General features: G+C 44.2%; 1 protein-coding gene across 9 annotated transcripts in view; it reads left to right on the top strand.

Annotated features, from left to right (window-relative positions):
• Hr4 (nuclear hormone receptor 4) overlaps positions 1-14,519 on the top strand; it is a 382,937-nt gene that overhangs the window by 303,330 nt on the left and 65,088 nt on the right. For 2 of the 9 annotated variants that reach the window (XM_076525990.1, XM_076525963.1), the window contains exon 1: positions 7,722-8,364. The exons of the other annotated variants lie outside the window; for them this stretch is intronic. In XM_076525990.1, coding sequence (XP_076382105.1) covers positions 8,325-8,364 — 40 coding nt within the window. In that variant the 5' untranslated portion in view covers positions 7,722-8,324. Of the gene's footprint in view, positions 1-7,721; positions 8,365-14,519 lie in introns of those variants that run through there. 9 annotated transcript variants of the gene reach the window in all.

The raw sequence follows: 14,519 nt of genomic DNA, 5'->3' as shown, positions 1-14,519 counted from the left end.
CGAACGCTGTGTCAACGAACAAAGAGAATTAGAATTAGAATTAGAATTAGAAGTCTCGATGGAAATTTCGAGCCTAGCGGAAAAGTAGCATAGAGCGATGATAATTATTGCAAATTTTAGAGAGCGAAAGATACGAACGAACGCTATATTAACGAACAAAGAGAATTAGAATTAGAATCAGAATTAGAAGTCTCGATGGAAATTTCGAGCCTAGCGGAAAAGTAGCATCGAGCGATAATAATTATTGCAGATCTTAGAGAACGAAAGATACGAACGAACGCTATATCAACGAACAAAGAGAATTAGAATTAGAATTAGAATTAGAATTAGAAGTATCGGTGGAAATTTCGAGTCTCGCGGAAAAGTATATAGCATCGAGCGATAATAATTATTGCAGATCTTAGAGAACGAAAGATACGAACGAACGCTATATCAACGAACAAAGAGAATTAGAATTAGAATCAGAATTAGAAGTCTCGATGGAAATTTCGAGCCTAGCGAAAGAGTAGCATCGAGCGATAATAATTATTGCAGATCTTAGAGAACGAAAGATACGAACGAACGCTATATCAACGAACAAAGAGAATTAGAATTAGAATTAGAATTAGAATTAGAAGTCTCGGTGGAAATTTCGAGTCTCGCGGAAAAGTATAGCATCGAGCGATAATAATTATTGCAGATCTTAGAGAACAAAAGATACGAACGAACGCTATATCAACGAACAAAGAGAATTAGAATTAGAATCAGAATTAGAAGTCTCGATGGAAATTTCGAGCCTAGCGGAAAAGTAGTATCGAGCGATAATAATTATTGCAGATCTTAGAGAACGAAAGATACGAACGAACGCTATATCAACGAACACAAAGAGAATTAGAATTAGAATTAGAATTAGAAGTTTCGGCGGAAATTTCGAGTCTCGTGGAAAAGTAGCATCTATGATGATGATAATAATTATTGCATCGCGAACGAGCAAAGAGAATATTCCGATCGGCTTGCGAAATAATAACGGCGGCGCTGGTATTAGAATGAATTTCTTTGAAGCGGGACTTCCCATACGAAGTTATTGAGACCAAGTTCGCGTCCATTCACTCGGCGCACAAAGCAACATTGTGAGAAATTTAAATTCCTTTACATACGACGCGGGAGCCGGTTTACTCGGTCAACATTCCTACGCACAAAACTGCTACACCGTTAAATGTAAAAGTTCGTCGTTTAGCCGGTTACATAACGTTGCGTACGATTCCATCGGGCCCGCTCCGTAATGATCCATAAAATCGGCGACTTTCGACGTGACGCTGGGATCCATCCGTTTATTATTAAGTCTCTGCGGGCTCCCGCGTCCGCGACTTATTTTACAACATCGGACAATCGTGGATAATCAATTCTTAATAAACGTCTAGACGTTCGACGATAATACCTAACTGTAATTACGTCGAATCGATATTAATGCAAGCTTTAAATTGGAACCGTTCGCGTCTCGCGAACCAAGAAAATCTGGTTAATCGAGATTTTAATTCGCAATGCGTTATTTTGCAAGTTTCCATAAAGTATAGCTTCGCAGATACCGCGAAGTTCATTTTATATCGAAGTTTAATTTTTGTATCGAAGTTAACTTTAGCAATGAATTGATAGGCAATTAGACAAATTGAATAAGTTACAATTTTGTCATCGTATTCTCGTTAATTCTTCTTGATTCGAGGGACGAACAAAGTACAATAGCATTGATAAGATTAGGTCGATAAGCATAGTCGAAACGTGTCACCATTATGTACGTATATACAGACCGCCCCAAAATTATGGTGCTTCCGGGAAATTAGATGATTCCTGAGGTCATTCGAAGCAACTTTTTCCTTTACAGAAATGTTCTCCGAGGCGTCGTTCACGAGTTATCAACGAAAAACACTGACCAATGAGAGGCGAGCACGGCTGGCGGGAGGCGGCCCGGCCAACGAGCGCACGAAACCCAGTTCCGCTCATTGGCTCGGCCGCTTCGCGCGCCAGCTGATCTCGCCTCTCATTGGTCACTGTTTTTCTTCAATAACTCGTAAACGACGCCTCGGAAAAATTTTTTGTAAAGGAAAAAGTTACTTCAAATCACCTCAGGAATTTCCTCATTTTCCGGAAATGCCATAATTTTGAGATGCACCCTGTATATGCACTTTCTTTTATAAAAATATGTTAAAATGTTCTTTCAAATAAAATTTCGATCGCGAATTTTTATGCGAAATAAAAACTGTCCGCGTCGATTGCAAGACACAGCAGCGTTACACACGCGCGTTCGCTTCTTTTATTAACAATTGTTAACAGGTTGCTTCGCATTTGAACTACTCGGTTTTCCCGTAAACGCGCGAAACCCGAAGATATCTTTGTTAATATCAATCAGTTAATATAACAACCTATTGTTTTGATTTGATCTTTTAGGTCTCGCGGCTCGTTTTTACAGACGTTGACTATATTAACGGCGACTGTAACAAATTCCCTCGTGCCTCCGCTCCCCAAATGGTCATTTCTTGTTTACAATCCGATAAAAATTCCAATGGGATAAAAAATCTGGCCGACGAAGCCGCTTACGTAACTCGAAAACGTCGACGATGTTTAAAGGTCGATGCACCGATCGCGGCGCGAAGATTTCGATCGCTTAGAAGATCTCGCGAAACAGCGATTTTGAAAAATTGTTTTAATTAACTGTTTAAATTATAACTCGCTAAAATTGTGTAAAAAAGTTCGACGAATCGATCCGGTGCACCGCGACGCCCCGCAGAAGCTTCTGGTCGGTTCGAGGCTCGGGCGGCCGAGATTGCGTACCGGCGAAGCGCAGCGAACGATGTACGACGATCCCGTGACACGTGTGACGTAACGTAACCCTGTTCGGCGAAGGCCGCGGTTTTCACCGGGTTCGATCTTCCTGTAAGATGGTATCGTTTCACCCGAAAAACCGGTATCGCGGCGAAGGCGAAACGGCCGGGTGCCCCCACGGGCCGGGCCCCGGCGGCGGCGGCGGCAGGAGTGGAGGGGGAGGGGCCGCGCGAAGGAGGATTCGATGTCATGCACAGGATGACGACCGTTCCGCGGGGACAGGGCAAGGTCCCCCGCCACTTTTACTTTCGTTGAATAAACAGGCCCGCAGAAAACGTTACCGGCGCCGATCGAAATCGACCGGGTGCTGCACACACAGACACGCGAACACACACATTCGCCGCCGAAAAACTTTCATCCGGCCACTTTCCTCGCTTTCTTATCGAGCGAGACACCCGGAGAACCGTCCGTCTGCCCCCCTCCGTCCCCCCTCTGCCATCGGTGTTCTTTCACTCCAGTTCGAAGATGAGGCAGGAGAACGGGCCCCGGGACGCGATTATCGAGAACCGAACCAAAGCGACATCGAAAGTGAAATCGGCGACGCGAGGAAAAGGTGACGCGACGCCTTCTCCCCGTTCCTTATTTGGCGCACGATTTTTTTCATCATTTCACGCATGCACGCCGGGGCCTCACGTAACCGAGAACGAGCGAGCGCGCGCGCGCGCAGCGTCATCGATCGGCCGACTTATAAGAGGCTCTTCCGCCTCGCCGGATTTCGTAACCGGGCAGATTTTTCGCCGGATTTTTCCCGGGCCGGGGTGCGATTAGGCCGGCTGATTAAATGGTCGCCGACGCGACGATCGAGCGCCGCGATCGCCGCTCGGGGGGATCCCGTTGTACTTTCGTTTCGATCGATCTCTAATCCGGCCCGTTTCCACGATAATCCCCGGCGAGCATTCCGAAACGACGTCGTTCCCCTTCATCGATCCTCGCGCGGGATCCTCCGGTGAAAGTACGGCCCGGAAACGCGGCGCGATTTATGGTTTTTACGGGACCGCGGATCCGCCGGTTTTCGGCGGCCTAGAACAACAACAATGGCGGCCGTCGTACGATTTTTGCGGTTTGATGCAGTTCCGATGGTTTGGTTCCGATGCAGTTTGCCCGGTTTTGTCGCCGACTTTCGTCGATCTCTTCCGCGCCGATTCGTTCGGGATACAGAAATGTCTCTCTAATTGACGCTCGGTTTGTCCACGGGAATGGACAATTTAGGGAGAGGCGATACGATTGTTTCGAGCCTTGCGGTTCGTTTTAATAGTTACGAATTGTCAACAACTATAATGCAAAACAACTATAATAATCGAATAATCGTGACTCCTCTTCAAAAATTACCCAATTTAGTGGACAATCTGAGCGTCAGTAAGGGAGACATTACTGTATTTTCATTTAATTCGACGAAGTGCATTTTATGCGCGGGAAATCGAGTCTTGAGACTCGCGCAACGGTTACGCTTTTAACAATTTGCACTCGGCGCTGTTTTAATAATTTGTAATAATTTGAAAGAATATTTTTCTGAATAGAGTATATATATATATTTTTTTTTTTCATAACACTAATTGCATCAAAAGGTGGGACATTTTTAAAGACTGAACTAATTGACTTGAATTCTTTTTCTAGATGGTAGAGGGACTAGTCCACTAGACGATAACCAAAAAGTTTTCCTTTTAAATTCTGCTATTACAGTAATGTCTCCTTAACTGACGCTCAGATTGCGCACAAAGATGTACAATTTCTGGAATAGGAGATACGATTATTCAAGCCCTGTAGCTCGTTTTTTATAGTTGTTGAAAATCGGTAATTATAAAATCAAGGCGCAAGAGTCAAATTAATCGTATCTCCTCTTCCCAAATTGTCCATTTTTCTCCACAATCTGAGCGTCAGTTAGGGAGACATTACTGTACAAGGCTCGAATACAATAATGTCTCCCTTACTGACGCTCAGATTGTCCACTAAAATGGATAATTTGGGAAGAGAGGAGATACGATTGTTCGAGCCTCGCGGCTCGTTTTTATAATTGTGGACAATTTATAACCATAACAATAAACCGCGAGGCTCGAATAATCGTATCTCCTCTTCCCAAATTTTCCATTTTCGTGGACAATCTGAGCGTCAGTAACGGAGACATTACTGTAATCGTATCTCCTCTTCCCAAATTGTCCATTTTTCTCCACAATCTGAGCGTCAGTTAGGGAGACATTACTGTACTTATTGTTCTTTCCGTTGTTCTGTGTTCCGTTTTTTTGGATTCGTTCGGCACCGTTGGCACCGGCGTTTTTTTTTAAGGAGCTGCCCTCATCGACGGATTGTATCGTCGGGAGCGACGTTGGCTCTATCGTGGCCTCGTTTCTAAGGCATCGACGGAACTCAACGGAACAAACGTTATGGATTATTATTTGAAACGGCAACCGCTTTACGAGCGTGAAATTAATTCGACCGTTTTCAGCGCGGAGAGCGGCCGGCTCGTAAACATCGCGCGCGTCGCGTACGCGCGTACGCGCGACTCGCGCCGGCAACGGATCTGTTAAGTGGATTTTTCATGGATCGTAAAATGTTGTTTTTGCGGGCAGATTTTATGGAGTTACGGTTCACGGACGAGTTTATCGGGGAAAATCACGTTTCCGAGAGATTTTTCTGTCGCCGGTCTTGCACGGATTTCGGACGCGTCCGAGAGGACGCGTTTTCGGTGATTTGTTCTCCCGGGGTAATCCCGCGCCTATGGTTTTCGTCCGGCGCGGCGCGGTAACTTTTTTACGAATCGCCAACGACAAGCTTGGAAATAAAAGCTTGTACCATCTCGCGGGACTTATTAAACTGTGTAAAAAGTTCTTGTTCTCGACGTCGGAAATTGCTGCGGCTGAGATTAACGAAAAAAAAAAAAATGAACGTTCGCGGTGGTGATCTTGCGATATTTTTTCAAAGAACGTGAAACATTCTTAAAGGAGCCATGGGCACCCGAGTACGCCAACGTCAAGGTTAACCCTTTCGGCGGTGACTGAAATGAAAAATGTATGACAAATGATATTTATCTACTTGTTTTAATGTTATTTTCATGACTTTATAACACACCCACATTGTATAAACGCCGTTCGGATTACATTACTTGTACATTTTTTTATATTATTATATTTATATTATTATTGTTCATATTATATTTTATTATATTATATTATTATTATTATTATATTTATTATATTTATATTATTATTATTATTATATTTATTATATTTATATTATTTTTATACGATTATATTTATTATGTTTATAATGAAAAAATCTTGTGAAATTATAACAGTAATAAGGTTGCCTTCACTCGCGATTTCAAATAGAGCCAAGAGAAGTCGACTTCCGAAACGAGATTGTGGTTTCCGGTCAACGGTAATAGCTAAGTTGAATGTTCTTTCTCTTATACGTGCAAACCCCCCCTTCCCCGAAGAAAAAGATATTAGGACACCTGCTGATATAAGGTTCTAGGTGACGTTGTATGTTCGGTATCAAGTTTTGTGGCATCGTTTTGACGAAAGCACATACATATATATTTAAGTTCATAAGTGTTTGCCACTTATGCAATTAGCATAAGTGCATTTGTCGCATTTCGTTCATTGAGAACGTATGCTCGAGATCGTTTCGCAGATCTAGGCTCAATTGTAGATCTAGGCTCGATCGAAGATCTAGGCTCAATCGCAGATTTGGGCTCGATGACAGATCGAGGTTTAATCGCAGATCTAGGCTCGATCGAAAATCTAGGCTCAATCGCAGATTTAGGCTCGATCGCAGATTTAGGCTAAATCGAAGATCTAAGCTCGATCGCAGATCTAGGCTAAATCGAAGATCTAGGTTCGATCGCAGATTTAGGCTCGATCGCAGATTTAGGCTAAATCGAAGATCTAAGCTCGATCGCAGATCTAGGCTAAATCGAAGATCTAGGTTCGATCGCAGATTTAGGCTCGATCGCAGATTTAGGCTAAATCGAAGATCTAAGCTCGATCGCAGATCTAGGCTAAATCGAAGATCTAGGCTCAATCGCAGATCTAGGCTCGATCGCAGATTTAGGCTCGATCGAAGATCTAGGCTCGATCGCAGATCTAGGCACGATCGAAGATCTAGGCACGATCGAAGATCTAGGCTCGATCGCAGATTTAGGCTCGATCGCAGATTTAAGCACGATCGCAGATTTAGGCTCAATCGCAGATTTAGGCTCAATCTCAGATTTAGGCTAAATCGAAGATCTAGCTTCAATCACAGATCTCAGTTTAATCGCAGATCCAGGTGCGACGGAGGATCTAGGTTCGATTGCACATTTAGGCTCGATCGTAGATCTAAGTTAAATCATAGATCCAGGCTCGATCGCAGATCTAGGTTAAATCGTCAATCTAGGCTCGATCCCAGATCTAGGTTAAATCGTAGATCCAAGCTCGATCGCAGATCCAGGCTCGATCGCAGATCCAGGCTCGATCATAGATCTCTTCGCAATGGCAGATCCAGGTACGACCGCGGATCTAGAATCGTTCGCAGCTCTCTAACTCCGCTCGCAAATGTGTACTCTCGATCGGTCGATTCCCAGAGAGCTCCAACGCGCGACGACACGATCGCTCCGATCCGAACGACTCGGATGCATTATTCCGGCACTAGTCCAAGGTGAATTACACGTCGATCGCGGCGTTTCCTCGGCAGCTCCGCTATCACATAGGTGTCCGAGAGAGTGAAAGTTCCCGCGTCCACGCGTGCCGTGTTTTTGGCATTGGGCGTTGGGATTGGAGGGTCTCGGTTGGTATCGAGGTCACTGGTGCCACCACCACCACCACCACCACCACACCATCGAGCGCCGTGGATCCACGACATCGGTGGATCGCGTGGCCCGCCGAGGCCCGGCTGCCCCAAAAACTTTGGGCTGTGCGAGGCGTTCACTTCGGCTCCTCCGCGCGGACCGTCTCAGTCGCGTCGCGTCGCGTCTCTTCCGGGCTTACAGTGACCGATCGATCGATCGATCGATCGTTCCCTTCGATCGCGGAAACGGTACAGCTTAGTTCGTGGCACCCCGCGCGTGGCTCTCCTCACCGTCTCCGGCAGTCCGGCGATCTTGAAATTCCACCGGATCGTGATGGATCGTGCAGTGACAACGACGACAACGACGGCGACGTCGACGTCGATGACGACGTCCGCGATCTACGTCGCGATCCTCGGTGCTCGGGCATAGCGGATCTATACAGTGGATCCCCATGCGGATCCCCAGCGGAATCGATTGGTTCGCGTGTATCGATTTGACAGTGTGATCCTGAAACTGTGCTCTAGACCGTGACCGCGCGCGGACCATGTGACCCGACGTGGCCGACAGCGGTGGATCGTTTCGGCCCGACTGGAAATCGGCCACCGATCCGAGAAGAAACGACGCTGCGGTTTCTTTCCCGCCGTTCTGCGATATATATATATTGGATATTTAGTTGGGATCGACAGCATCGAAACTGTGACATACCATGTGCGCGAAGATGAGTGTGCTGCAAGGTCGCCACATAGGTAGGAGGTCTATTATTAAAACGGATTCAGCACGTGCTAACAACCGGAGTGAGGAGGAGGAGGAGGAGGAGATCGCGCCCCACGGCCAATTATTCGGGAAAAATAGGGAATTTTAGCATTTAGCAGCGCGCCGGGGAATTTGGAGCAACCTTCGGTCTGCGGACGCGCGAGATACTATTTCGCGGACGAGCTGCGACGAGAGTAGAGCTCTCTCTCGTTCTCTCTCTGTCTTCGGCGCGGTCGCACGCGACGAGCCGCGAACGAATAAGCAACACGTTTGAGCTGTTAAATTCGTTGCCTTCCGTATGGACGCGGAAAGGATGCGAAAAGGATGTGAAACGAATGGCGCGAGAGAAGATCGGTCGTGACTGGACGTTCGAAATCGCGGAATTGATTGGTTTCGATGCGAGGGAGGATTCGTTTGGGTATTTATTCGGCGGCGACGGGTGCTGTTTTAATTCTTGTTAGGAAATGACGACGGAATAATAGTAATGATGATAGTAAAATAATGATATAATATGGTATGATATAATATAAATAATGATATAATAATAAATAATGATAAAATGAGGACAACGATTGCATCGGTTGCATATAATATGATATAATATAAATAACGATATAATATGATATGATATAATATAAATAATGATATAATAATAAAATAATGATAAAATGAGGACAACGATTGCATCGGTTGCATATAATATGATATAATATAAATAACGATATAATATGATATGATATAATATAAATAATGATATAATAATAAAATAATGATAAAATGTGGACAACGATTGCATCGGTTGCATATAATATGATATAATATAAATAACGATATAATATATGATATAATATAAATAATGATATAATAATAAAATAATGATAAAATGAGGACAACGATTGCATCGGTTGCATATAATATGATATAATATAAATAACGATATAATATGATATGATATAAATAATGATATAATATGATATGATATAAATAATGATATAATATAAATAACGATATAATATGATATGATATAAATGATGATATAATATGATATAATATAATATAAATATAATATGATATGATATATATAATATAAATAACATAATAATAAAATAATGATAAAATGAGAGCAACGATTGCATTGATTGCAATGGTTACTCGTCCGCTCAAAAAAAATAGAGTGTTAAGAATGGAAACCTAAACATCGTAGCCTCTGGTAACATTGATAAAATTGACTTTAAAAAAAGATCATCGGGTGAAGAAATCAGTGGAGTTGGAATATGCAGTGTTTATTGATATAGTGGAGCCTCGATCGTCAACGATTGTCCAAGATTATGAACAATTGCTTAGCTTACAGCGCATTTGCGACAGAAATGACTATGTGAAATAGAAAACTCATAGAGACACGTCAGAAGACATGACATTTTTTGTTTCTAACAATTAATTATTATTATTATTATTATTATTATTACTTCTATCTGCAATTATTGTTCTGTTTGCCTCTTCTATTGCCATTCAATTTATATTCATTGTCATTATCATTATTATCTTTACTGTTCCATTCCTTTTATACTGTAATGTTTTCTCTTTTCATTCTTCCTACTGCTTATAAATCGTCTTGAACACGTTTCAAAGAACAGAAGCGTTGCAAAATGTTTAAGACGATCTACAAGCAATAGAAAGAAGGAAAAAAGAGTATACATATATATCGACAAACGTTATTATTAACATTATTATTTCTATTTCGCGGTTATTACTTTCAACCTCAGTGTACCGATCACGCGTGAAACCATAATTCGGACAATCGAGAATTCCGACGACATCGAAGGGCCGGACAATCGAGGTTCCGTCGTCCAGAAGAGAGGACGCGAAATAAGAAAATCGGGGAGCGTGAACCGCCTTAAAATTCTCCGAAACGTGTGTCAGTTTCATTAGATTAGTCACGATTCTCTCGAACGGTTCGTCGACTTTCACTTCGCCACAACGGCGGAAAATTAAATTATTCCCCGGCGAAGCTGCTCGGTGTTTGTCTCTCTTTCTCTCTCTGTGTTCATGCGTATGTGTTTGTATATGTGTGCGCGCGCGCGTGCGTTTTTTCTTTCTTTTATCGCGAGCCGAATTAGCAGAAGTTCGCGGCTCGATAATGAGGCCCCGCGCGAAGAAGTTCGCGGAATCGGTCCCCCCCTCCCCCGCGTGGTGCAACGAGGTGTCGGTTTGTCAGCACCGGTGTCCTCCAGGTCAATAACACCGCGCGCCGCGATTTCACAATTGCACGCTTGGCTAATTGCAAATCACAATTGCGACTCGCGCGCGACTCGACTCGCGCTCGGCTCGACTTCGCGCGGCGCGACGCGACGCGACCGAATGCGCACTGGCGCAGAATTTATTCCCGGAGTTATATACGCTCTCTATCTAACTCGGATCGGAGACGCGAAATAGAAATTGCTCGCGGAAGGCGAGAGAGGGCCGGTTGTCACAATCACGATTTAACTACGGCCGAATTAAAACCGCGGGAAGACTGTGCTACATTCGCAGATTTATGCTACCCGAGATTCTACGTTCGCTCGGTCGGAGATCGGTGTTCTGTGATTTCTTTACTTCGGTGGCCCTATTTCAATTTTTATTCTTTTCATTACTTTTTGTTATTATCATTACTTTTATTATTTTCATTATTGTTTTCATTATTTTTATCGTGTGTGTGTTTTCATTATTCTTATTTTCATTATTTTTATTATTTTACTTGGAATGGAGTTTAATCTGTAATGTATTTCCCATTTTGTTCGATGAACTTTTGCCATCTCTCTGACAAATTGAAAATTCCACGCTCGTAGAAAGTCCGATCCTTTTCGGCCAAAAACTGAGTTAAGTGAGATTTTACAGCGTCATCATCGTTAAAAGTTTTACCACGAAGGGAGTTGTCCAGGCATCGAAATAAGTGGTAATCCGATGGCGCGAGATCAGGGCTATATGGTGGGTGTAACATCAATTCCCAACCAATATCCATCAATTTTTGCCGAGTGGACAAAGAGGTGTGCGGCCTAGCATTGTCCTGCTGGAAAATGACACCTTTACGATCGACCAATTCTGGTCGCTTTTCCTTGACCGCTGCATTCGATTTGTCCAGTTGCTAACATTCACGGATAATAAAAAATAACATAATAATAATAATAATAATTTTATAATACAACATTTACGGATATCATAAAAATGGGAGTGAGAGACATCTATAACTGAAGTCGGCAATTACTTAGTTGCCAACCCAATATTTATGCGACAAACGCGTGGAAACGATCTGGCAGTATGTATTTCCCTTGTAAATCATGCACAAAATTGCAGCCGGCGGGATGAAAATCGATTTAGCGATGCATAAAATTCGCTGAACGATGCCACCAATAACAAGCTCGCCCGATTGTATTTCATTGTGGCTCGGTGGATATGAAACTCGAGGTTTTTATCATGCGGAAGTAGCAGCCAGCTAGCTGGCTGGAGCGGCCAGTGTCGTTTGCTACAATATTTCTCGGCGGATTGCGAGCGAGCGAATCGTCGCGGTCGCGGCACGGTCGATTGCGTAAACGATAGAAACCTGGAACCACGGGGTTCTTCGTTGCTTCGCAACAACCTGGACTTTTGCTCCAGATTGCAACAGATCCGAGGCTGCTGTGCCGGAGAGAGAGAGAGAGAGAGAGAGAGAGAGAGAGACGTCGCGAGCGCGGCTTGTCTATCGCGGCCGGTGAACTTCGCGGGGATTTTCCTCCGTCGAAAATATCGGCGCGATTTTCTAGAACGCGACCGCGAGGATTCGTTCCGCGGGCTTCTCCCGCCGCCGCGCCTTTCGTCACCCGCGTTCATTCTCTGTCGCAACCAGTTCCCAGAGCCAGCGCTTTTCAGAACCATGCGCTGACCCGACGAAATCGCGCGGCCCCGCGACGCGCTAATCGCGTTGGAACTGACCATGGAAATATCGGCGCGGCCGCTAACCTTAGAATCTGTCAACATATTCGAACGCGCGTCGTTCGTCGAACGAAACCAGCCGGCTTCCGCGAAATCCGAATCGGAAGCGATTTGTGTTCGACGAGTTAGCTGTGGCTCTTCTTTTTAGAGCGTGCACCTGTACAATGTGTTCCAAAAATGTCTCGCAATCCGGAAAGTGGCGGGTTCCTCGGATCATTTGAAGCAACTTCTTCCTTTACAAAAATGTTCTCCGAGGCACCGATAACGAGTTATCAACGAAAAACAGTGACCAATAAGAATCGAGTACGGCTGGCGCGAGGCGGCCCAGCCAACCGGCGCACGAAGCCCGGTTCCGCTCATTGGTTCGGTCGCCTCGCGCCAGCCGAGCTCGCCTCTCATTGGTCATTGTTTTTCGTTGATAACTCGTTAACGGTGCCTCGGAGATCATTTTTGTAAAGGAAGAAGTTGCTTCGAACGACCCGAGGAATCCGCCACTTTCGGATTGCGGGACATTTTTGGGACACCTTGTATGTGTCGTGAGAATCAAGCGATGGCGAGTATTAATCGTCAAACACAGCTAACTGGTTAAGAAAACAATTCGATGCGTTTGCCAAAAGAACGGGCGAGAGAAATATAAAACGGAGATGGAATTTAGGGGATTTAGAAAACGTCGATATACATTCCTTTTAGTTTATCAAGATTATCGAACGAGATAAGGAATTTCTGTTCGGCATTCGGTTTCTTAAAAATCGCGCAGAAATTTTTGATCTTCCTCGAAGTTCCGCGGTCCGATGATCGCGCTCTCAATTTTTGTGCATCGATCTGCTGATTCCATCGACATCGAAATTACGATAATCAACATAATTCTGTTTACTATTGTTGCAATCGATGCCTCCGACACGATCGTCCAACGAATCGCCAAATTATTCGAGAATTCTTCAACTCCGAATCACATTTTTACAGAGACGAATTTTTCGAAATTCGCGAATTCAAGCGCCTTTCCTCAATTCAAGTGCTAAAAAAGCGTAAAAAACTGTCGACATTTAAACGAAATTTCCAAATATATCCCAGGGAATTAGCTTTTGCGAACCGAAGCATCGGCGACGGGAAAAAGAATATTATTCCGCGACGCTACGACGAAACGCGTTTCGCTGAAATGAAGCGCGGCGGCTGATTCGCATAATTTCCGTCTGCGGAAGTTTCATTACGGAATTGTAAAATAATATTATCATGTTTCATTAATCGTGAACCATGGCCCCTTGCTTTTGGCTCACCGTGTATAAACCGTCCACTCAATCCCTTCCGACCCAATTAGCGTCTTTCATAGATGAGCAAAACTGGCCTGCAGCCGTTCATTAGACCATACCGGGGAGAAAGAGGGGGGAGAGGGGCTTTCACCTATAACTCTATACGTGTTCGGTGCAAATTTATTATACCATCAAAAGTGGTTCTCGGGTTTTCAAGAATCCTCCTCCGGTAAAATCGGTTTCTAAACTAAGAAAAAAAAAAGAAACACTTTTCTGCGCACAACGAGCGTCTCCGATGGCTTTCCCTCGACCGAATGGATTATCCGAGCTCGTCACCGATTCCACGAAATGTTCTATTATATGCATTAACAAATAATGTTTTATTATAGTCGCTGCTTCGACTGTCACGTGGCCCATGCGTGGGCCACCGAATTATTCATCCAGATTCGAAGATTAATTTGCCCGGCAATTTATCGCATCTTCCTGATTTCGTTAATTTCAGCAAAGCGCGAGAACGCTGAATTGACGTCGTACAACTGAACTTATCGATTTCAACTCGATCAAATAAATCGCATTGATTGTACGAAATTTTTTAGACGATCAACGCGGCAGTCGAAGCGATCTAATTGAATTTGTGTTCTCGTCGCAGCGACGACGAGTTCGCCATTTTCAATTAGACTGCGCGCTTGGACAAACATAAAACGATTCGACCTGTCGAATTTTTCAACGAAAAAAAAACTGCTAAATTGAACGATTTCGACCAGCTTGATGGAAACGCGACTTTCCGTCGCGTATCGCGTACGTTTTCCCGAAAAGTCGCACGAAGTCGAATTTCGGCCGAGTCGCGAAACGAGACGCGCAGCTCGGCTCGTTTCGCGAAGACGCGAAATTCGCCGTTTCCACGCTGCATCGTCTCGGCTTATGACACAACATGGCAGAGCTTGCCGTAGGAAAAG

This window comes from Megalopta genalis, chromosome 1 (genome assembly GCF_051020955.1).
Source record: "Megalopta genalis isolate 19385.01 chromosome 1, iyMegGena1_principal, whole genome shotgun sequence".
In the NCBI taxonomy this organism is placed as follows: Eukaryota; Metazoa; Arthropoda; class Insecta; order Hymenoptera; family Halictidae; genus Megalopta; species Megalopta genalis.
Note: the sequence above shows the minus strand (reverse complement) of the source record. Positions and strands in the feature narration are given on the sequence as shown.